General features: G+C 41.3%; 1 protein-coding gene across 11 annotated transcripts in view; it reads left to right on the top strand.

Moving 5' to 3' along the window:
• The window catches only part of THRB (thyroid hormone receptor beta), a 177,149-nt gene that overhangs the window by 106,759 nt on the left and 45,047 nt on the right, over positions 1 to 25,343 (top strand). For 10 of the 11 annotated variants that reach the window (XM_063325195.1, XM_063325194.1, XM_063325199.1 and 7 more), the window contains one exon: positions 17,880 to 17,944. In XM_063325195.1, the coding sequence (XP_063181265.1) occupies positions 17,938 to 17,944 (7 nt within the window). In that variant the 5' untranslated portion in view covers positions 17,880 to 17,937. Of the gene's footprint in view, positions 1 to 16,391; positions 16,412 to 17,879; positions 17,945 to 25,343 lie in introns of those variants that run through there. The other variant, XM_063325200.1, reaches the window with a different exon arrangement.

Here is a 25,343-nt window from a genome sequence, read left to right as displayed (position 1 = left end):
CATCAGTAGTCTGAGTGGGGGTATATCACTGAGAATAATACGCTACATACTCTTTTTAAGGATAATTTGTGCGCTATCTAAAGGCGGTAATACTTACAAGGAAAACTCTGCGTGAAACTAACTGAAAAAAGATCTAAGGGTTATTTTAGAAAAGTGACAGTGGAAAAAACAATTTGAAAGGAAGAGACTTCTGTTTTCACCTAGTCCCTATTGTCACAAAAATGATGCTTTCAATGTAAAAACACAGCAATTTATTTAGCATTTTTCTGAAGAAAAATTCAGTTTCGTTACCCACTCTGTTGCTCATTGAATTTGAAGGTGTTAACTCCTTCTTTGGGACTAGGCAAGCAGTGAAGTGACTTCGGATGATTTTGCCAGCATACATATGTTGTGTAGGGGCATATAAAAATAATCACCCACTCCTAGCCAGTGAAATTATCCTGGCAAAGCCCCTAGTACACATGAAACTATGCTGACGAACAAGTGCCATTGCCTCTGTTGGTTCAGCTAAAACCATTTGGGGAGATGACGCCGCGTTGGTGGGAGAGGGTTTCCTTCTGCTGGTGTCCACATGAGGAGGAGGAGGAGGTCAGGAAGAGGCTGAGGCTGTCAGGCCTGGCATGGGCACCACCATGGCAACACCCGATGCTCGATCCATCCTCTCGGATGTTCCCCTCCACCCATCCCACCTGGTCCTCCTGACCATGCCAGCAGGTCGGCACACACGGTGTGCTTAGAACAACAGGCTTGTTCTGATTTTGAGCAACCTGGCCTAGTAGACGTCCCTGCCCATGGCAGGGGGTTTGGAACTAGATGATGTTTAAGGTCCCTTCCAATTCTAGCTGTTGTATAAGTCTATGATTTGGGACAATAGGCTGCAGGGGTCAAGGGTGTGCTGCCGGACAGATACCCACAAGCAGCCTCGGTTGATGTTATTTGCATCTCCTGCAATCTCATTTCTTGACTCTCCTTTTTGCTGCCCTTGTGCCTTTTTTCTACACCCCATCCTCCTCCCAAATAAACAACCCACCCTTGCTTTTCCCCCCTTGATCCTATTTTTTCCACATCCATCCCAACATGTTATTTCATATACCATTACCTAGGTAATCCTGGCCTTGTACTCCCCAGCAGGTCCTCTGCCCTCCCCTTCCCTCGTGTGTGAGACTTGGCCGTTTCTCACCAAGCTCCCCTTCACCCATCTGTGAAAGCTTTTGTTGGCAACGTTGGCAGCATCACTCTGCCCTCTTGGGGTAGGGCAGGGGTAGGGATTCCCACCCAGACTCCACAGGTGGGTTGGGATCAACATCTCAGATCCTACAGAAATCTTTAAGCATGGGAGAAAAAGCAGACTTTGGGCACTGCCGTGGGAGCAGGAGAGCGGTGGCTGGAGCATCGCCAGAATGGCAAGATGTCAAAGGGGAGCTGGGCTCCAGCACTCGGCAGGCAGACTGTTTTGTCCCTAAAGGTAATGTCCCTAAATGATGTATTCCCATGGGCCAATATTTTGGGCCGGATTTTGAAAAAGCCATCTCGTTGCCGGTGTTATTGCTTCCAAAGGGTAAATGTCCAACAAAAGACCAATCTCTTTGAACTTGGTGTAGGAAGTAGAGTAAATAAGAGGGTGAAGTGAAGGAATAAACTCAGATAGGCAGAGAAAAAGACTTTCCCTTGTAAAATATGAAGGCCTGGCGCCTCGCCCAGACAGACTGCATAAACTAAGGTAAAACTTATATAAAGGTTGCAGGAATGACGGTCCCAGTAGACTTTATTGAGCCTGCTCAAAAAAAATGAGCGCACATGAAGAAGTAAGTACAGAATTTGGCGTGAGAAGCTCGTCTTTGTGTCCTAATCCATGCTAGAGGAACGTGGTACAAAATAGCTGACGTCAACAGAAAAAACTCCCTCGGCTTCAGTGGGTCTTACAGCAGACCCTTATCTTTTCTCTTACTATCTTAATGCTGGCAGAATGACCAATACAGATGGATATCCTAATGCTGACAATGACATCTTAAATCTGTCCTGGAGGATCGAACAGAATATTTATTTCTACAGCTGCGTGGGGTTGTCATGAATGGTAGCCCATAACTGTACAAAAAACGTGTAAGGCTGAATAAAACCAAAATGAAGAAATACATGTAAAATGTAGTAAAAGGATGTATGATTTAAAAAAGAGAACTGAAAGAGAGACACATATTTTGGCTATTGCTGTTGACCACAATAGCTCAGAAATAAAGCCCAGCGTGGTTGTGAATTCCAGCAAACTGATGGATTGTAGTGATGTCAGTTTGTTCAGGAGAGAAGAGATGTCTGTGTTACTAAAGCATTTCCAATGATCCAGTACTGTCAACTTCAAGCACTTGGGAACTGTGAGTCAGGTCATTACTGGCAACTCTGCTTTTTCATTCTGAATTTTTAAGGCTCTTTTTTTTGTTTCATTTTATTGTCTGTCTGTGAGCAAGAACAGCGTTTTATAATCCACTGTACCCTGGACTATAAAGCTGTAGTTTTTGTGCCTGTTCAGAAAATCCTAAGAGTATACCAGTCTCACTTTTGAGAGATCTACAAAGATGTTTTTTAAAAAAACAAGCAGCTGGTTTTAAAACATACCGCATCCTGTTTCACAAATCTTTTTTTTCTATAATTTGGTTAGGATACCTCAAAGAAAATTCTGATTTTAAGTCATTATAAATAGCTTGTTATGTAAGATTCTCCAACAACTTCACAGATACTAAAAACTAAGCCCTCTTTAGAAGCTAGTACATTTTGTGCTTCCCTTACAATCAAACTGCTTTGTTGTTCAGACCAAAGTCTCTTTGTTAGTGGATGGCAGAACATGAAAATAATCTGGGAATCCTGTTCTGATGAAGTTTTCCCATAAAAAGCACAGTTCGTTGTGAATAGTTTCCATAGACAATATGAGATGTTCTCTCATTCTGTCAATATCTTTGGGGTTTTTCCAATTAATCTATTTATCTGCTTTGCACAGTAAAGACACTCAGTTTTGATTCCCACAAAAGAACAACTCAGAAACCTCCATGCTGGTTTTTTTTTTCGATAGAAATTTCACCGTGAGCTTTTGCAATCTCCACATATTGTATCTTGGCACAAAACACTACCTCTGCTTATGGTTTGCATCATTAAATATCAGATTGGCTGCTCACTGTGTTTATAGGATACAACAAGAAATAGCCTGTTAAATCTGGCTGGTTGGTAAAACTGGTGTTTGTTGAATCATTGTGCTACTGTGTTCCCACATCATACAGAGAACAAAATCCCATAAAACTAATAAGCTGTAAAAGAGAATTAAAGTCAATGGCAAATAATATGCCCCAATGTAATAAATAAATTGAGAATAACTTTTCTGAAGCTTAAAAAAGTCATCCCCAAAACACTGAGAACAGACCAGAAATGCAATCTGTAAGCCTGTTTTGAAGTAAAAAATGCATGCCAAGCATACATAATATTAATAATAGCTATTCTGATGGCTTATCTGTAGATCTTACTGGCATACTGTTGGAGCTGAGATGAGTATTATCATTATCATCTCCACTTTATGGATGAGGAAGCTGGGTTACCGTAAGAATAATTTTTCAACATGGAACATGAGGTAGTGCCGACTCCAATTCCCATTGCAACTCCCAGCTTTAATTGTTTTTCCGTGAGCTTCGTTTGTTTCTCTTCATTACACAGAACTTGTTCTTTCAGCACAAGGTAATTTGGATAACACTGAATGTAGATTAGATCCATATATTAATACTTACGAAACTTACTAATTCTAAAATTTCTCTGATAGATTAGCTCCTTCCCATCACTGGATGGGAAGATGGCTACATCCTTAATTTAGATCGCTGTGTCGCTTTTAACACTTTTAATGTTTTACTGCGCAAGACGCTATGGAAAGCAACAGGAAAAGGATGTCTCAGATGCTTTTTTAGCATGTTTTCAGATAAGCCTGGTGGGAAGTACACAGAATATTACTTGTGGGATCGTGTATTTCCACTGTCCTTTTCAATATCCATGTGATGCTGCTGAGATAAATCACGGGAAGCCTCAGTTATCAGCAGCGCAGAGATGACATCCCATTCTGCTTCTCCTGATGGGAGTGGCATAAAAGCTGTCCCTGCGTGTCTGGCTAAAATCAAACTGCATATTAGTTAAATAGAGATGACGCTAAATGGAGGAATGAAATCCACTGAAAAAGTAGCAATTTCCATCTTGTCTTGTGTTTGGGAGTCATTTTGCTTGTGACTTTGCCCTTGGCTCTCTTTGGCTTCTTTGTTGTCTGCATTTTCAGGGCAATTTTTCCTGAGATAAGCCGAGAGAGCTCATCGGATAACTTGACTTGGGTAATCCTCACATTTGTGCCTTCCATCCCTTACTTGTGCAGTGCATTTGCATAGAGCTTTAGAACAGAAAACTCTCAAATTCTTTGAATCTGTGCAATACGCCGCAGCGCTGGGGGCACACCCCATTTTATCGCTGTCTTGCCCCTGGGGCTCCGTATCGGGTCAGATGCAGTATCTTCCTGTTAACCTTTGAAGTCGTCTGTGCTGGGTGTCTTAAAGCAAAGTTTTCTTTGAATGGTGATCGTCCCTGCTCGCAGCTACGTTTCTCAAGGATCTGTTCTTCACATGGCAGACACACGGGAGCAGAAGACAAAGATTGACTCATTAGGGCTGCGGCTTTGGGGTTTGGTGATGGAGTCCCCAGATCTAACATCCTCAGGAATGAAACGCAGCATCCAGTTTTCCTGTTACACATTCATACAAAAAAAATTAGAAACTAGAACAGAAAGAGAGACTAATTGGAAAATTGGAGCAGGAGAGAATTATGTTTTAAAAGAAATGCCTGGCCAATCTTGGTAACTCAGGAGAGCAAAGAAACTCAGATTGATACCCTGGTGTTACCTTGGTCACGTAGCCATCATGAAGCACTGGGGTAGTACGGCATTGAGAGTTTAAAGAACTTAATAAAAGGAGTGGACAAGATTCCGCCATGTAATTTTTGGTGTGCTCTCTGGGGAAAGTGTGTCTGCTCATACTGGGGTTTTGCTCAGGACACTGGGAGGATGCTGCTTCCATACTTACCTAACATTATTGCTTTGATAAGCACATGCCTTAGGTCCCACTGCTTTACCTCTGTTAGGAGTTGAATGCAGGCAATGGTGAAACTGGAAAGATCTGACGGTACCAAGTCAACAACTGGCCAACCAGGGAAAGCAAGAGAGTTTCAGAAGTCCAATTCAGACCTCAAACGAAGGAGGCAATGCAGAACAAGGCTTTACAATTGAATTTTTCCCGCTTGTTCTTTCCCTACCATTCTCCCCAGGGGCTTGGGCTTCTTGTGTGTAGTCTCCAGTGTGGATTTCTGCCTCTGTCCTCCTACGCGCAGGCTACCCTCAAAGCTCTTCCAGTAGTTTGGTTTTCTCTATGAGTCTAAGCTTCTAGAATGCCTGCTCAGAGCCTCATCATCTAAAGATGGTTTGTATTAACATGGGATGTACAATATTAAAGCATATTCAGAATACAGCTGATAGGAATATCTTTCTGAGTCTTAATTCAGTTCCATTGCTGTGTCTTTGCCCCCTTCCTCTTTCCTAAGCAAATGTAAAAAAGCTTGCATCTTTCCTCTCTATACAACAGATGTATCCATTATTGAGCCTTTGATGGCTTCTCTTCAACAGGCCACACTGTCCCTGAAGGCCATCCGTAGGCTCCTTATTAAAAATTTAAGTCACCACTTTGTCTTCTGTTCTCCTTTGCATCGTTCTGCAATCCCTCATCTTCTTCCTCTGCACCTGTAAGCCTTGTCTTGCAGTCCCAAGTGCTGGCAAAGCAAATGCAGAGATGGATGCTTCTAATTAAGTACCGTGCAAAGATGGACAAAGATGGGGCTGGCAAGGTGAGCTCCCCAGGAGGAGGTGTGGAGTTACTGAGATGGGCAAGGAAGGCGTTAGGATGAATGCAGTGGTAGAATTTGGCAGCAACAAAATGCTGCTCCAGGATCTTCTAGCCCTGCACTATGTCTTGGTAGCCCATACCCAAAGGTGCAATGCACAGATGGCATAACAAGCTGAAAAGGTTAATTACGGCTTCCTCACTGGACAGAAAGACTGTCTTTTGGAAGGGTTACATAGGTTCTTATTAAGGTGTGCTCCGTAAACCCCTGTCATTTTATACACTTTTTTCTGATAGGAGCAAGGAAAAAAAAAATTTAACATTTAGACTAGTCCTGGATTTTAGCATTGTTAATGAATTCTCAGAACAAAGTCTATGTGGGAAGTTCACTTTGCTAAATATGCTGGCTTTCATATGTTTGGTCTTTATTTATTGTTTATTTCACCCATACATTTAGGTAACTTAGCGAAGATGTGGACTTGGGTTCTTGCTGGAAATTTATTCTCATGTCTCATCAGTACTAGAGTCTTGGCTTCATTTACCACTAAAGGGAAGACTGACCCTACCAATTGGTATTGCTATTCTCTAGAACATAAAGCAAGCACTTTTTAGTGCCATTCTTCAGCATATAAGGGTCTAAATGCAAAAAAAAAAAAAAAGTTAGAATGAATTGCGTTGTCTTTAGGGTTGGTTTTTTCCCCCCGCAGTACAAGATTTATAATCTTTAAAGGTGTTTTAGAAACCTTCAGAAATTATTTTAAGAATTAAAAGGTGATTTCAATGCACAGAACCATAAATACCCTAGTTTATTACTAGGAGTGTTCCTCCACGGTGCCATTTTGTGAGAGAGGGTGAACCCCATCTCCCTCCCCTGCCCTCCGTGCAGCCGTGGGCTCCTGACTCTTACTCTGTGCTGGCCGCAGGGCTCGCCAGCCACCATGCGGGGCTGCTTCAACTCACTAACCCAGCCCAAAACTAACCCCGCAAAAATGTGGGTATTTTCTGCAGGGTCAGTGAAGCGAGTCAGGTCTCACAAGGGGAAGAAGGGGGCTGTGCTACAGAGAATAAAATCTTTTATGTCTATTCTCATTTTTTATGGTGTTTTATATGGAGATGCTAAAGTGTGTTGACTGTTAGCCCCACACTTAAAACTCCTGATGTCCCACGTGTTAGATTTTCTCCATTATCTTTGTTTGAAGTTCAGCTGTTCATAAAGCTGTGTTGCATTTCATGGAATTTTAGTGTACGGCAAAGTAAGCATTGCAGTGATAGGCGTTTTCTAGAACTATTGACATAATTATTCCTTTATTAAAACTTACTTCAATAAAGAAAAAAATGCCCAATGTGATCTGTATACAAGGAAGAAAAAATGGCCTCCCATGTTTGCAGTAAACTTTCGTCCGTTAAAAATATTCCATTAGACGTTAAATCACCTAAGGAAAGCAGCTTAACTCTTCTTTGTCTTCAGCAGCTTCAGCAGTTTTTGCAGAGAGCCACCTGTAACTCGAGAGTGGTTCAACAGCTCCCCACTCATGACCCCATACAGCCATACCAGGAACTAAATAAACCCTACTTACTAGCAATTAAAGTGATTTAATTTAAAACACAATGACAGATGCATAATGGGTTAATTACAAAATAAGTAATTAGCAAATAGGATGGAAAAGGTTAAAAGGTTGTAGACTTTTGTTGTTTGCTTGGGAGAGATAGCAAAATCATCAGTGATTAAACTTTTTCTTTTGATTTCTGGGCCTGATTCTATTATTGTTAGCTGTAAATGAGGCAGCAAACAAGAGGAGAGGTTTATAAAAAAAAAAAAAAGGAAATTACTGCTTTATCGAACATACTGAAAGGCCATTGTTAACAGTGGGGCTATGCGATTTCTTTCCAGTCTGCACCCAAAAGTAGGTTTGCATCTATAATGTTTCTACTTAACGTTAGGATAGTTGCCTTTTTGGAGTAAAAGTAGTCGTCGTCTCCACTGCCCGCACTGGGGCCACAGTGAGGTCAGGAAAAAGGGTATAAGGAGTGACAGAGGTTAGAGCCCACCTCTTAGGAAACTCTGCCTGCCTTAAAGAATAAATCAGTGAATTATTTAGTTTGGAATATGCCATAATGTGTTTGTTTTCCAAAAAATGAGGTTAAAAAGGAATAGGGCTTTGAATAGGGTAACCTCTGAGCTGTGAAAATCCTCAGCTGAAATCCAGTTTACTTCATGCAGTGCTGGTCATACAGGCAGAGCCATTACAGAGGGTGCAAGCAATTTTCTGTTAAAATAAGCAAAATAAGAGCATCTGCTTCATTTTCACAAGTATTATTCCTTCTGTCCATGACTCCTGTCTGCCCAAAACCATAATCAAATGGGCGTTTAGATCGTTTTAATACAGTCATATTTTATGACCACTAGCTTATTGCCAGGTAACTTGAAACTCTTTATTTATTTATAATAATTATAAATATATTTATGTATCTATAAAACATGTGGTTTGTATTTTGAAATATCAGAGGGGATGTGTACAGAAAGCTTTCTCCAACTTGAGCTTAATTGTTCCTGAAGTCATTGAATTTTTTCTTTTGAAAAACAAGCTTTTGGGTAAACCTCAGAAATAGCAATATGGGCTGCTCCATTTCAAAATATCAATTAAAACCAGGCAGGAATTCTCCTTTTTAAATATAGCTGCCCTCTAACCTAATTACATATCCACCGGTAACCATTAGCATAATTTAACCAAATTTCCCATAACAGTCACATTCTTCCATGCTCTCTTCTGAGCATGGTTATCGCATGCTCACTTCCCTGTCACTTTGCCAAGCCATAGTCAGCTCTCAACTGATACATGTCAGTCCAGCCCCTTAATCGTTTAACTTTACTTGTCTGTCACTCCTTTTCTATTAATTCATGCTTTTGTCTGTCTCTGGTGTGCCTTCATCGTGCCTCCAGGGATATTACCTGCCTTACTGCTTGACGCAAGGCCAGAACCTACACGTCCATAAATGCACTGTCCCCTTCTGCTGCATATCGCGCTGTCAACATCTGTCTGATGCCCGTTGCCCTTGAGCCGCTTCTGCAGTGGCAAGTGAATGCTCCAGGACCACCAGTTCAACTTGTAGGAAGGATTTGCACAGATTTTTAGCTAGTCTTTATCCCCCTGCTGTAGATTTTGCTGGCTAGGGATTTAGATTTCAGAATCATAGAATAGAATCATGGAATGATTAGGGTTGGAAGGGACCTTAAAGATCATCTAGTTCGGACCCCCCTGCCCTGGTCAGGGACACCTCCCACTAGACCAGGCTGCTCAAAGCCCCATCCAGCCTGGCCTTGGACACTTCCAGGGATGGGGCATCCACAACTTCCCTGGGCAACCTGTTCCAGTGCCTCACCACCCTCACAGGAAAGAATTTCTTCATAATATCTAATCTAAATCTCCCCTCTTTCAGTTTGAAACCGTTACCCCTTGTCCAATTATTACACTCCCTGAGTCCCTCCCCGTCTCCCCTGTAGGCCCCCTTCAGGTACTGGAAGGCCACTATAAGGTCTCCCTGGAGCCTTCTCTTCTCCAGGCTGAACAACCCCAACTCTCTCAGCCTGTCCTCATAGCAGAGGTGCTCCAGCCCAGAAAACAAATTTTTGTTCTGGTCTGTTACCTTAATTTTGTTGAAAATAAGTCTCTTCAAAAATTTCCCTCAGTTATCATTGAATTTAAGCCATAGATGTCAGGTCTGGAATTTGTGTTGAACATTTCAGAATTCAGTGGTTTTGCAGTTCAGCTATCAGTTTTTAGGACAAATAGATTCAGGTTTGGAAACTCATCAAGTCACACAATATGCAAAAACCGATGAGGCTGAATCCATAGCTGTAACAGCATCTCTTGTTTTTCTTTTCCAAGGGATTCTGCAAAGTTCTATATATTTACACACTGTAACTCCAGGCGTGCAATCTAGACAATGATTATTCAGTATTTAGAATTTAATTTTTAAACTAAGTGGTGACTCCCAAGCTCTGGTTAAGAAAAACAGAAAGCCTAAAGCTGCATTAATTTTGCTGTTCATATCTGAATCCCTGAATATAGCCCAAACAAATGCCAGTACCAATCTTTAGGGTAATGCTTACCCCTATTCAGAGTGACATTTGTAGTTTAGAACATACTCATTTCTGCTTCGCTGATTTTTTAGGCACAGCGCATATAAGATGCATTGACAAAATTCATTTTTGTTAACAGATTCATCTAGGTACCTCCCTTCCTGACATTTAGAAAACATTCTTTTTCTTAAGTCATTTCATCATGAGGGTGGAAAATCACCAGTTTCAATAAAAGTCGTTGAAATTTAGTATCTTCAGGATTATCTCATGTTAGTCAGTTGTAGAGATTTACTGGGTAATACAAGACAGCCTTCGTCTAATACAAGCTTCGCAGTGAGTAATAAGAGAAATTAGCATCAAAGATAAACTGTCCCTTGTTGAAATTTCAGGGAGAGCTAATGTTTCCTGAGTTGACAGAACAAAACAGACAAACAAGAAAAGTTTTACGTCAAAGCTGTTGTCTGAATGAAACTCAGAGAAGCTGGAGAATGGACACATAAGCCACAAAGTGTCTCAAAGGCCCTTCAAAAAACACGGGGAAAATCTCTTAAATACGGGGTCTTTTCTATTATCCCTTTCGCTTTTCTATCATCCTTGGCTCTCCAGGATCCTTGCTGAACTGGATATTTATGCAAGTAGGTAGCAGACTTTCTGAATTAAGGCCCAAACCTCTAACGATAGAAACATCTCTTAACGCACAGTTACAGATCAGCTCCTCTGTGGCAAATCTGGCTAGCTTGCACTGTCACGCTTCATGTTAAGAAAGTCCCCTGCAGGGAATAAACCACTGCGTATCAAAATAGTGGCTAAGCAGGGCTGCTTCCAGTTCTGTGCTCCTCTCATGCCCTCCTGTGTACACATGTAGAAGGCCAAAGCGAAGCGCTAGAGAGCTGACGTTGCTGCAAAGGGGATGAAGTAGAGCAAAGAGGAGGCTGCAGCCCACTGCGCTGGCAGAGTTTTAAGCTGAATGTAAGCAGATTTCCTAGCGCCTTTACATTTTAGCGCCAGTTAACAGTTCCGCACCGTGATAATAAGTGATTTGAGATACTCTCTAAGTGAGATAATGTTATTCATTTATGTAAGTACAGAGAGAGGTGTATTCAGATTACTGCTGATGCCCCGGTGGTTTAAAGCTAATGTTACAGTCTTCCCCTGTGTACTTTCGATGATACCTATGAGACTGCCTTTTTTAGCATGTTCAGGCTACTGGGAAACAGACAGAAATACTAAAACTCTTCTTTTTTGTTACGATGAAGTCAATTATTATATTTTCCATTAGCTTCTAAAAGGATACATTTACCCAAATACAGTAAGACATTAAGTTCTGATGAAATCACAAAACCAACTTTCATCTTGTTTTTATCTTGCAATATTACATTTTGTGGTGCTGTGTCTATTTTCCATAGATACTGCGTTCAACACAACAGCTTTGTCTTTCAGCCTGTCCTGCAAACTGTATGCTGGAACAGAAGTCTCACCAGTGAGGGACTACAGGAGGAATTAGTTCGTCCATCTAAATTAACACTGTTCATCCTGTAGTTCTGCTTATTGAAACACAAGTGCTTTCAATAACCTGTAATGCAGTGAGTTTACTGTTATAATTTATCAGGCTTATTGTCTGAATATAATAATTTCCTAGCTGTAAAATAGCTGCTGATGCCTGCACAGAGCCGAGCACATGACTTATTTTGGTCTGATCCTGACTGATGCAGGGCATCCATAATCTTGACTTGTTAGTGCTTAGCAATTTTTAAAGTATTTAAGAAGCAAGTTAAAATAGGAAATTCTGAGCCTAGAATATAAACCCAGTGCCCTATTCTGAAGAGCACACGTTGAGAGTCTAGTCTCTGTGAGAGGGAAAGAACAGGATTACACAGAACTACTGGACATCCGTATTAGAAAGCTGAGTAGCTCCTTGCCTTTCAACCAAGTGTTTCAGGATAGACAGCAAATGTTTATACAGATAGCGCACTGTAATTTTGATTTTATGCTTTATTGCACATTTTTGTGTCCTTATGAGTTAAGCTAGACCAGCAGTAAAAAGCACGAGTCAGAGTCCACTTCTGAGCTTGTGCCTACAAGCCAGTTCTGATGGGGGCTTTTCATTAAACCTATCTAGAAAACTAGACAGATTTTTATATCTCATACGGTGCACAGTTGTTTTGTATGTTCTATAAGGGAGAGAATGCTGCTTGCTCATTACATAGGTATCATTCATTGTAAGCCATAGCCATTTTTCACTGAAAATGTATTAGTATAAAATCCTCTGTGTAACTCTGCTCTAAAATACTAATTTTATTTTGCTGTTAAATATTGAAATATTAAATATTGAAACAAATTTAAAAGTTCAGTTAGGCATTAATACAGCCTTGTCATTTTTAGGCTACCTTGTCATTTTTCCTGATGCGGAGTTGCTGCTTTGGTTTTTTCACTCAAGATGAAGTGAAAAGTGAGAGCAACTTTCGCAGAGGGAGGTTCCAGAACAAAATGTTCAGGTGACACATCCATCACCTCCAAGCCAAGGTAGCCCCCAAGAAAAACAGAAGTGCCATAACATGTGCCAGAGCAGAGTGTGTGGGGCTGCCATCCCTGGGGCGTTCGGTCTGACTTGTGCTGGAGGTTTCCCCTGTGCACTATTGCAGAACTGATGTGTTCTGCTACCCTGCTCCGCATCCTCGCCTGCTCCCTGCTGCATCCCAGGACCTGGGCAGGCTCCCGCCTGCTCCCAGCCCTGCCAGCAGTCCTCCCCTCCTCCCAGCACAAGGCTTCTCTCCCTGGAGGCAGCCCCCAGCTCCCGGAGAGCCAGAAACAGGGAGCGTTGTGTAAGAGCGTTGTATAAGGGTACTGGGGATGAGACAGAGGTACTGGGTGCTGCAGGTAGGGTTACAGGAGGGACTTGTTGGGATGAGCCAGGTCACCCCATGGCCCTGCCTCAAGCTTTTAAAGGGCAGCCAAGGGACAGTCCGGTGAAGAGCAAGGAGCCGGGTGGCTTGTCAGTGCTTCTGAAAGGCACAAAGTCCTTTTTCCCCCACTCATTCCTGCCTTGAGCAGGGACATGAGGCAGCAGTGCCGGTCCCCCACGCTGCTTGGGGCAACTGACTGCTGAGCGGGAAGAAAAGCCTGAGGCTCGCCAGGAAGCATGCAGCTCACGATATAGACAGGGACCAGGATTCAAACCACAAAATTACCATGCCCCTAGCCTGGAGGAGAGCAGTAGCCACCGCGTAAACCCAAACCAAAAAACTAAGGTCAGAAAACATCCTCATCCCCTGAGCAGTGCAACCATTTTCTATACCTATTAGGTAATTTGATGCAGTTGTGTGAAGGAGGAGGCACTTGGTGAGAGTGGGAGAACGCTTAACCACATTGAATAATGTTAATTGGTTAATCGCCTTCCATTATGGGAATAGAAAGTAAATGCAGTAATTGGCAATATGGCTTGACAGTGTTTATAGAGTGGAGACCAAAGCCTGAGAATTCATGCCAAATACAACCTTTTCAGGCCTGAGCAGTTGAAGATTGCAAAGATGTCTTTTTTGATTTGGGGCAAAATAGGGATATTCTTTTCCTGATGCAGGTCTGTAGGCCTGAAACACAACTCAGTATCAGAACAGAATGAGCATTTTGCTACTTTTGTTTGAGGTATCCAGTATGAATTTGAGGACTACCTTGTGAAAAAAAAAAAATAAAAAAGAAAGAGTAGTGTTGAACTTGAGTGATGGAGAAAGAGCACACTGCCCAGTCTGCAGCCTCGGCTCTCCAGTGGGGAGATCACGTGGGATGCAGAGATAGCAACCTCTGAAGTTAGTGCTGCGTGCTCAGGGCTTGTGACTCAGAGCCATGAGACCCCAGCTAGCTCTTTGTGGGCAAAGGAGCGCTCAACACACAAAAGATAATCTAATGAAGCCTGTTCCCTGTGATGTTAGCAAAGCTTAACCATAAAAATTGTGTCGCTTTTGGCAAGAAAGAAACTTATTCTGCAATGTCCGTGAAGGCTCCCAGACATTATTGGCCTGATGTGGTGGAGCCTTGCCTGTGACTCATCCGCCTCCTTTCCATTTGTGCCTGTTCACGTACTTTTTAGTTGTAGACTCTGAAAAAGAATCAGATTCCAGCATCTTCTGCATCTATGCCTTTGAGAGAAAGCTGTTTACTCTTCTTGTCCATGTAAAGTAGCAACAGTGTTGGGCGTGTAGAAGACAGTCAAGGTTTTGGGTGCCAGAATGGATAAATGGTTCTGTACTTCCACAACATTTCCATCCATGTGCCACATTCCTTAGCAGGAAAAACAGGAAATTACTTCTGGCATATAGAGTGCAGGATAAAAACATTCTTTAGAAGACATTTCTGATACATTTGGAAAGATTGTTAAAATCACCACCAGGTGCAAAGCAGGTATTACAGATGGGCTCATTTACGATGTATGTTTTGGCAGCTGCGAAATCAACCTAGTGGAGATGCCGGATGGGCGAGATGCTGTACATTGACACAGCAACACCAAGACCTGCTCCGAGAAACTTTTTTTCTCTAGGTGGGTACGAGGAAAAAAGGAGGATGCACACACACTCTCCATTTTAAGCTGTGGGACACAGGAAGATTGTGCCAAAGCCAGATATGTTAGCGTAACGCTGTAAACAAAAGGCTATCTTTTCCTACAGTCATTTCATAATTATTTTTTTTACACAAGTAGCAGCTGCCTTCATGCCAAGTCCTGGTCTCATCAGGGAAAATGGCAAAACTCCCAGGATAGCTAGAATTTTTCTCTTTATACAGAATTCATTGAAGAACTTTGTATTTCTCCTTTCCCCTCCCCTCCTTTTTAATAGATTGGCGCAAAAACAATAATTTTGGGATTAGTAACTAATTATTTACAGGAGGGGCAGAATTTTTATTTAAATCACTCAATTGTTTACTTCAAGAGCACTTGTGTGTCACTGAGTCACCAAACCACAATTAAATTCTGGGAAATGGCTTATTGTTGAGGTTCACGGGGTCCCATGACATGGTGGGATGGGTCAGAGTCTGATTTTAATTGGAGGCCTGATCGGAGTTTGTATCCTCTTTAATCTTTTGATTGACAGACTGTGAAGGATTTTTGAAGGCCCACAAGACGTCGGTAGCAAAAGAAAGCTCTTGTATCGTCACCTCTGGTTGTAGTGTTTGTGCATGGCAAATATGAAGTGGAGTATTTGCTTTTCCTTAAGAGTTTAAGGAGATACTTAAAGGTTGAGGGGGGTGATTCTGGCCCTCTACTGCACGCTGGGGAGACCCTACCTGGCGTACTGCGTCCAGCTCTGGAGCCCCTAGCATAAGAAGGACATGGACCTGTTGGAGCAGGTCCAGAGGAGGACCACAAAGATGGTCAGAGGGCTGGAGCACCTCTCCTGTGAGGACAGGCTGAGAGAGTTGGGGTTGTTCAGCCTGGAGAAGAGAAGGCTCCGGGGAAACCTTATACTGGCCTACCAGTACCTGAAGGGGGCTACAGGAAAGATGGGGAGGGACTGTTTATCAGGGAGTGTAGTGATAGGATGGGAGGTAACGGTTTTAAGCTGGGAGAGGGTAGATGTATATTAGATACTAGGAGGAAATTCTTTCCTGTGAGGTTGGCGAGGCATTGGAACAGGCTGCCTAGAGAAGCTGTGGATGCCCCATCCCTGGGAGTGTCCAAGGCCAGGCTGGATGGGGCTTTGAGCAGCCTGGTCTAGTGGGAGGCGTCCCTGCCCATGGCAGGGGACTGGAACTAGTTATCTTTAAGGTTCCTTCCAACCCGAACCATTCTACGGTTCTATGACAGTGTCTCTTCTGAGAAGAGCCCAGAGAGAGTGATTTTCTTGGAAGAAGAGACAAGGAGATAAAAACACATTGTAACATACATGCCGGCGGATATTTTACCCGCTCCCGCTGTAAAACCTCCAGCAGGTTTGACTTTGCGGCGCCGTCACAAGCGCAGTGGGGTCCGGGGGGTACCCGACGCTTCGGGCTCCGCCGCTCCCCTCCGGGCTGCTGCCGGGTGGCCGCCAGGGGGCGCCGTCACACCGCGCCGCGTCGTGTCGCGTCGCGGGCAGGGGGGGCGCGGGGGCGTCTGTGAGGAAAACGTTCGGGGAAGGCGGGGGGGCCGCGGCTCTTCCCTGTGCCTCGCCGGCGGGCAGCCGGCCTTTCCCGGGTACCGGGGAAGGCGCCGGCCTCTACCCCGGTCTCGAGTAGCGGGACGCGAAGTGGCGCCTGGGGCGAGGGGCCGGGGCGGTGCGGGGCCCGCAGGGCACGGCGGGGGCGTCCCGCCGCCATCTTGTGGAGGCCTTGAAGCGGGGGCTGCGAAGCCTCAGGTGTCTGAGTTGACGGGAGGGTTTTCGGCCCCCGCCGGCGTAGCGGAGGGGGGGGATCGAAGAGCTTAGGTGAAACTGCGAGGCTGCGTCCCAGATACATTAATTACACGGTACATGCGATTGCTGCAGTTCTTTCTCATTCTGGTGTGGTAGTCTGTGCCTAAATAGAGCAGATGCGCTTGATGTCCTTTCAGCCTGGCGTTGGTGGAGGGTGTTTATTTCAAGGGCAAGGAAGGGGAACGCTCCCCGTGTGAGGAGACAGCGGCTGTGGAGAAATACAGGCTGGGCTCTGGTGCTGGGTGGATGGGGAGAAACAGAAAGCAAAAGATTGTTAACAAAATAAAGACCAAAGGGCAGTTTCGTAACATAAAATGTCGATCAGGACAATCTGGGAGAGGTTCTACTTCCCCCATAAAATATCACTTGCATGCTGACATTACAAGATATTTGTTTCCTGATGATCGAGAGAGTGTGACTCTGGTCCTGGGCTAGTTTTCCACTGGCATTAGTGGGGTCAGTTGTAGGCCTGGGATTTCTTATTCAAAAATTCTAATGAGATCTTGTCTCTATTCTGGAGTAATGCCTTTAGGATTGTCTCCGCTCGGATTGGATTGTTGATGCTTAAACTAGGGATCGAGCTGGGATCATCCAGCTCGGCACCATGTTTCAGGTCGGGATGGCTGAACAAGGGCATGCTGCCTGTGATACCTCTGTTTGAAAACTGTTGTAGCTAGTATAAATACAGATACTGCTGGAGGATGATGCCATAACTGCTATTTGTGACTTTTTCTCCTGACACAAAATTAGGTTGCAGGGCTTCAGTCTTTGCTACCAAACAGAAAAGGAGTATAGTTAATATGTTGATGTGTATGTATGGACATAAGAGTGGGAGAGGTAATCTAAATATTAAAACCACAACTTCAGGATGCCAAATCCAGTTCCTCACAGCTGCAGTTATTTCCTTAATAAAACAGAGGAGGCCATTGTTCAAAAGTTAAGTAATAAGTACATATGGATCAGTTTTCTACAAAGTGAGTAAAATTACTATTTACATCTCAAAACTTTGTATAAATTTATGGACTTCTGAGTTTCAGATGATTGAAGAAGAATCAGTGTAACTCTAGACAGAGAATTTCTAATTCCTTTGAATCCTCTATTCTTACTGAACCTAAGAGTAATGGTCATGTATCATTAGAAACTGGAAAGTAAAAAATAATTAGCTCCTAAAGTTACATATTAGACCTAAAGGAACTTTTCTTCTACAAAAAATTAAGGGAAAGCGTTCCCTGAAGTGGGCAGAAGCGTGTTTTTTTCTGCATCAGTAGCCACCAGCTTTTTGACCTTGCTTCCAAATCCCTGTTACCCACAGCTCCTCCAGTCCACCAGGTTTTGGATCCGACTTCCATTCATTGACTCATGTGGTTAAGCAAGGTGCATTGAATTTAATGTGTTAAGCCATCAAACATGTATCATGGCATTCAAAATCCAAAATGTTCCATCCTGTTTAAATGTTAATGAAATTCTGCAGATTTGCATTTATGGACATATCACATGGGATTTTTTCCTTTTTTTTGGCAGGTGACATTGGTGACGGAAGAAGAACGAGAATGATTACATATCCATAACTCCCAGCAGTATGTCAGGTAATCATATTTCATAAGACCATCTATGTAATATTCCTTGCTTTGCTGTAGTGATTGTTATTAAATGTTCACTGCAAAATACTGCTTTAACAAGTTCTGAATGCGTTGGGTGCTGGGAATTGAAATCTTTCCTCTACCCAGAACATAGAGGTGTGGGACACATAGTAATCTTCCCCAGTGTTTTTCCACCAACTCTCATCCTCCTTGGTTTTCCTTCAGAAACAAAGTTGTATTGTGTTCTAAATGCATATTCCAACTTCCGCATTTCTGCTGAAACTGCCAGTACAGTGACAGTTTCTGCTGAGTACGTTAGCCTAAGTTATTTTGTAACGTGGACGTATCCCCTGTGGTTCAAAGTGAGACAGTCAAATTCATTTTACATAGATTACCGAGTACTCTTCAGGTAATAATTGACTAGGTCTGCAGGTGGGCTTAAGATCCAGAGTTGAAATGGCCATTAACCATTTTAAGTCTGCTTAACCATCTTATCCCTGCCAGTTGCAGAGCATTTGAAGGCTATACATAAATTAGCTGTGTCAAAACCCCCACATATTCTAATCCCAGAACAGGGTGTCTAAAAAGATGTACTTATTATGTGAAGATGATACAGAAAGCTGGAGAATTCCAGACTTCCAGAATTTGTTTTAGTATTCATCAAATTACTTAAAGTGTTCTGCTGATAGTGTTTTTCAATGCATATTTCAAGAACCAAATGCCATAAATGGGACCTTTTAAAAGCCTGTTTGTAAAATTCAGCATGTGCTACATAGGGGAAATCATAACAAACAAGACTGAATTCCTGGTATGCTCAAGGGACAGTTTATTTTTACTGGCTGGGCAGATCAAATATTCTTTCCTTTCCCCTGGAAGACTCCCATCCTTTTGTATTGACTAGCAAAGGGTAACAGCTGCATTCACCAGCAAAGCTGGTCTTTTAAGTTTAGGGTCCTCGATATGAGGGACTCTCGGGGGGAGAAACAGAGTATTATTTAAATGCATGCTTTCATAGTAAGATGTATTATTTGATAGTATGCAAATCTGTGTCATTTGACTTCTGTTTCTGTGGTTTCTTTGCTGTCTGTTGAAGCGGAGTTTAGGCATAGATGAATATAAGATGGAGGCAGAGGGCATCGAGGCTTCTCGTGGGATAAAGTGGAATACCTGACCCTTGGTTGCTGTGTCAGCTTCTGGATTAGCATCACTGCCACATGAGGATTGGGAAGGAGTTATTATCCTTAGGCTACATTGGCAGGGCCCACTAGAGTGTTCTTGCATTCTTCTGTAGGTGTTCTAGGCATGATAATTACATTTAGAAGTACTTGTTTTGGAAGAATTTAAAGTATTGACATGTAACTCAGTCTTCCCAGCTCTCTGATGTGCTCTCTCCTGTCTCATGTTAAACATGGGGTTTTGACCTTTTACTACAGGGCTTGATTTTGCTGTGGTTTTGGAGGGACCAATTGGTAGCTTGTGCTATGTGATGGCAAGAGATGGGGAAGGAAATGCAGTGTACCCCCTGTATCCTCACCTTATCTTTTCAGGGTGTAGCTTCCTATGAAGGGGAGTTTGATGGAGAATTCCCACTAGCACTCTAACCAGACCGGTTTCCCTGGACTTCCCCCTGCCAGGGCAGTTCTATTAAGCTCAGTGAAACACAAAGCCTAATTGGAAGGACCTACATTTTCTGCATTTCTTTTGAAAGGAGTGGGCAGAACAAGTATGTGCAAAGAAAATAATCGCCAGGTGAAAAATAAGGTTCGTTGCAGAAGATGACTGTTGGTACAGCTGTAGATGACCAGCATTTTTCATTATGAGCAGTTTATATTTTCTGTTTCTCATTATAGGAATTAAATTCCCTACATGAGTGTGAATGTGAAAAGAAGCATGGATGAAATAAAAATCTTTCAAACTCTATAAAAAATGCATAAATACCACCATCCAGAGCCAGACAAGGCTCCTTTCCTAATGAATGAAATGAAAGCTTAGATTCTGTTACCAAGTCACTGGAATATGAGAGCAGAATCTAATCCAAACCCAAGCCAGTTGCCTAAAATAATAGACTGTATTACTCTGATTTTTTGACAGATAATTTCTCTGCCCATTTTTACTGCAGTAAGAATTTTCCTCTTGCAGGCACTGCCCAAAAGCCCCCAGTTCTTGGTGCAATCTAGAGAAGTCTTTCTGACAGAAGATTGCAGAATTTGGTCTTTGGCAGTAAAGCTAAGCTTTACTACATTTTGTAGTTACCATAGGAAAAATATTTTTAATATTTTGACAGCTTTAAAAACACATACTGGTGTGATTATTTTATGACACACATCTGTAATTGCGTGTGTGTGTGTAGATAGATAGATAGATAGATAGGTACATAGCTTTTAATAAAGAGAAAGTTAGTTTTCCAAAATTATTTGGGGAACTTCAAAGTTATGGGTAACATGGAAGGATTTCCGAAGCGTAGTAGCCCTTGCGTAAAAGTGAATAAAATGAAAAATAAAAAGCAAAATGAAAGCATGCAAAAAGATAAACTGAAAGTCAAATGTTGAGATAATAAAGTCCAAACTACTCTTCCTTTTTCTTAGAATACAGTCAAAATAGAGTTCACTCAGCAGTACAGATGGAGTTAATGAACACCTAATATTGGGTACATAATGACATTAGAAGCTGACAAGTGAAAAGCTGGACCTACAGATTTTGTAAACACTGTGCTTGTCAGTATACTTTTGCAACTATGCCAGCTCTAAGTGTCAAAACTTGCCTGACAAGTTTTATGAACACATAACTCAGATGATGACCAAACAATGAGATAAAGGGATGCTTCTGGAGGGGGAGAGCTGGACATAATACGTCTTGCAGTCGACTATTAAGTCTGAGACAGACACATTCTGTTCTCATAAACTGAAGCTCGGTACATCCCTAAAATAAATAGTTTTCAGATGAGTGATCACAAAGATAAGAGTAACAAAGCAAATCTGAAAGTTTAGTTTTCCTGTTTTGAAACCTGATTTTTTTTTTAAACGTTCGTTGTCTTTTATGATGAATGCTGCAGCAGATCTAATGTTTTTAAAGAACGGCATCAAAAATGCATTTAGGGAATGTAAGTAAAGTATGTTTGGGGTTTTTTTAAATAGAAATAAGTGGAAAATGACTGATTCGATGCTCCTCCCATAGTTCAACAGCAGCTTTACAGTTGGCACCAGCAATTACTGTCCACAGAGTAATACCTGGGGAAAAAAAATGTAAGAATTTTTAAAACTAGTACTATCTTAGCAATAGCTTTAAGTCTTTCTGCCATATATTTGCACAATAGAATAGAAAAATTAACAAGTTGGAAAGTAATATTTTCTCATTGAGAAGATAGTATTTTCAAATAAATACGTATGTAACATAGTTCATAAAAAAATTCTTGCTGTTTAAATACTCTTGTGAATCTTCTGGCTTTAGCATCGCTATTGACTGGCAATATAGTCATTATTCATTGGCAATAATCTGTCACTGAAAGCTTCCTTCTGCACATTTTTTCCCAAAATGCAGGACAAGCCTCAGACAGATCTTCGTCTTACTTCATTTACAGGAGTGAGAACTGAAGAAAGAATTCAAGAATGTGTTCTAAAAACCATAAAATAGTATTTGTAGAATAAAGTAAATCTCATTAATTTCACCTTCATGTCAAATGAAGATAGAATATAAAGAATGTAATAGCGGTGTCAGTGAAGTCTGCAGCAGTTCTTTCACTGACTTCAGTAAGGACAGGATTTTACTCTGCTTTTATTTGGAGTTTCATAATCGACTCCGATATTGTGCTTCTTGTCTCAAATATTCACATTGTTCTATGTGGTAATGACTGTAAAGTTAGATCAAGATAGGAATTGCACTAAAATTAAGTGCTTACATTAGGGAATATAATTTAAATGTCATAAATGCATATTTTCAGTAAGTAGAATTTAATATGCAGCATTTCTTGTAACAGGTCACTCATTTGGAGAAGAAAATTAATCAGCTTTTGTGCAACAAATCCATTTGAAAACCAGTGTCTCCAGGGGTGTTGCATGTAGTTTCCAAGAACTGGGAAAAGGAATAGGATAGGAAAGGTACCACCTTTTCTTCATGAGTCTTTTCACTGTAATCCTCATTAACCTGTAAACTTGTCATTAATTCAGATGGAGAATAGTTTATTGTGTAACATGAGTTGAGAAATTATTTCTCCTGAATTTCTATAATGATTTTCCTGGGATGTGATTTAATTAGACATACATCGCTGTCTGACACTTCTTGTCCGCCAGACCATGATAAAATCCGACTAACTCCAGTGTATTATTTCTTTTAGGTAATGGACTTTTTAGAAGGACAGTAAATACTTTAATATAAGGTTTTGTTATGCCAGGATTCAGCAGCTTTGTAATGAGCTTTTGGGGATTTTCAAAAGGTTAACAAGATTTATATTGTGGGATGTTTTTGCATGAAGCTATGAATCACTCCATGATGGCTCTTATTACTTAGAAGCGTATTTTTGAATATGCAGTTAAAAATATCACACTTGTTAAGTTCTAGGTTACAGACATTCTGGTTTAATTTTAACTTTTTTGTTTTAAACTTTAATGTTTTTAAAAGTGCTTTCAAAAAGAGCTATATAAATACAAAAGTCTCAAAAGGCAAGTAGTCTGTATAAAATTTTGTAATGTTTCATTTTTTTATGCAATTATCTAATAATATGTTGAGGTTTTTCTTTCCCATCATGGGGGGGAAAAAAAGGCTTTCTAAAGAGTGTTTTTCTTTGGGAGAAACATGAAGATCTTACGTGTTTCTAAAGGTGTTTAAGTTTGGTATTTACAACTCATGGATACCTTCTATATTTTCCACATAAGACACACATATTTTTCAAAAAATTTGGATCTGTTTAGATTTCACAAAGAATAGAGAAACCAAGCATGTATTTTTTTTAGCTTTGCAACATCTGCTAGCCATTTTCTTAAGTGCGTTTCATTATGTTAGTGATGATATTTTTTCCTTTTCTATTTTTTTTTCAATAATCCATCAGTATACTTAGTCCCTTTCTGGAGTGACTTTATTTAAACCAGAGGCACTTCTTTTTGTTCAGTCATCCTTCTCATAGGAGCAGACTGCTGCGTTTGAAATTTTGAGTATCATTCTTACACTGTGTAATGCTGTGTTTCACTGCTGCCATCAGTTAGGAGTACATAGTGTTATCAATATAAAACATACTTGTTCATAACCTTTTAAAATAGTTCATTTAAAAGACACCAAAGGTCCCTGTGTTTTTTCTAAGTCTTCTCCACTAGCCTATAAAACAAAACACAACACTTTGCTGTGCTTGCCATGGGAGTTGCAGCCTGCCATGTTGTGGTCTTCACAAGCCTGACCACAGGGGCTGCTGCTCAGTTCTTCGGATGGCTGTATATCAGAGCAATGAACTTACACTACTTGTGCTTGATATACAGTTCTATATGTAGAGAGGACTGTAATTTTTTTTGTGACAAATGGAAAGCTGTTGATGAACTACAGGAAAGCTACTATCCAATCAGGTATTTTCCAGTTATTTCCATATAAACAAAATACCTTTTACATTCCCTAAATGCATTTCTGATGATGTTCTTTAAAAGCATCAGATTTGCTACAGCATTTATCGTAAGAGAAGATGTTTAAGGAAGTGTTTAAATCTTGCAAAATATAAAGGCCAGACTTTCAGATCTGCTTTGTTACATATATGATCGCACGTCTGAAAACTGCTTAGACCTGTACCAAGATTCAGATTATTTCAAGTTTTGAAGCATTTTCTCTTCACATCCCAGTTTGTCTGTCTTTCTGAAGAAGCTTTTGACTGCATTATTTGGGCAAACTTTATTAGTGGCTGGGTTTTGTCTTCCACAAATTACATAATTGTCAAGCCTGCTAGTTTTAGTAGTCTTTTTTTACCTGGCCATTGCTCAAACTTTGGTCTTTGAACAGGAGGTGTTATTTCAAGATATATGCAGATATCCCCAGGATGTGCTATTAATAAACAGTGGCCAAATATACTGTCCATTCCTCGTCGGAAGGGGTCGAAGGTCCAATGTGGGATTGAGGAAAGACCATGTGAATTGATTTGAAAGCTCATGGCAAAAGCAGTACTCAGAATCAGGATTTTACAAAACAGTGGTAGTGATTTGAAGTGATTTCCCAAATTGTTTCACTGTAACTTACACATTTTTTAAGATCTGTTTTATGGTATTTTGAGCCATAATCCGGAAATGGTGTTTTGGCTTCTCACTTTTATTGTAGTAGGTTCCCGGCATTAAAAGAATTGCCTAGCATAATATGAAGAGAGTAAAAATCCGTTAACATTCTTATATTCACGCAAGGAGTGGTCTGCAAAATGGGTCCTGGAGAGGTGGATTGCTGCCTGTTGAGCATCGAATTAACCTTGGTTTTAAGATGGAGGTGGTTCTGCACATAAAGGAGAGACAGATACTGGAACTCCCTGCCAAAGGGTGTTGTGAATGCAAGGAGTGTACAAAAGGAGGCTGGGCTGTGCTTCAGAGAGATCCCTTGGGTGTTACTACAGTTCAGGTAGGCTACAGGGGCTCAGGCAATCCCTTGGGCTGACAGGAGCTGGGGATTGGGAGATTGTTGTTGGCAAGCTTTCATTATATGCTTGCTTTGTTCTTACTCTTTCCCGGGTATCCACTTATGGCTGCCATTGGAGAACAGTAACCAGGCAAGCCCCGTGGTTTGAACAGAGCTTCTGTGCTCAGATATACCTTGTTCTCAGAAAAACTCTCTCCCCATGTGTTGTACAGAACTATGAGAGGGTCAAATGCATTTAGCATCTATCTGACTGTATTGGTTAATATCACCTTTCTAGTTCCGTTGTGTATCCCGGTATCTTACTGCTTTTCCCCATATAGCTTTGGTCATTCCTTTCAGTATTTTTATTCTATCTGTATAGATATTATCTATATTATATCTATATTATCTGTATAACATAAGATTCCATATTAGGCTACACAACTCCTGTTAGTTTCTCTTAAGGAGAGAGTTTCAGACAGCTCTTCACATACCAAAACCCTGGACCATTGCTTCTCTGTGGTCAAAACCTGCCTCTGATTAACTTACAGAGGAGTTGTCACATTCTTCTGGATATTCTTTTCCTCTGATTAATTTTTTTCTTATGTTTAGAAATTTGAGCAGAATGTCAAGCCCAGGTTCTTGATGAGATAAGTATATGTGTAGTGTTACTTTAATAGTAAATAGAAATTCAACGTGTTTTTAAAAAGCGATTACACTGGTTCACACTGAGGAGCTCACTGAGGTACCTGTCGGCAAGAACAAGGATAAAGCGATTACACTGTATATTACAAGTTTCTTAATGTTACCTTTTCTTAGACATTAAAAACTCTTTACA

This window comes from Chroicocephalus ridibundus, chromosome 2 (genome assembly GCF_963924245.1).
Source record: "Chroicocephalus ridibundus chromosome 2, bChrRid1.1, whole genome shotgun sequence".
Lineage (NCBI taxonomy): Eukaryota > Metazoa > Chordata > Aves > Charadriiformes > Laridae > Chroicocephalus > Chroicocephalus ridibundus.
This window is presented reverse-complemented; position numbering and strand designations above follow the sequence as displayed.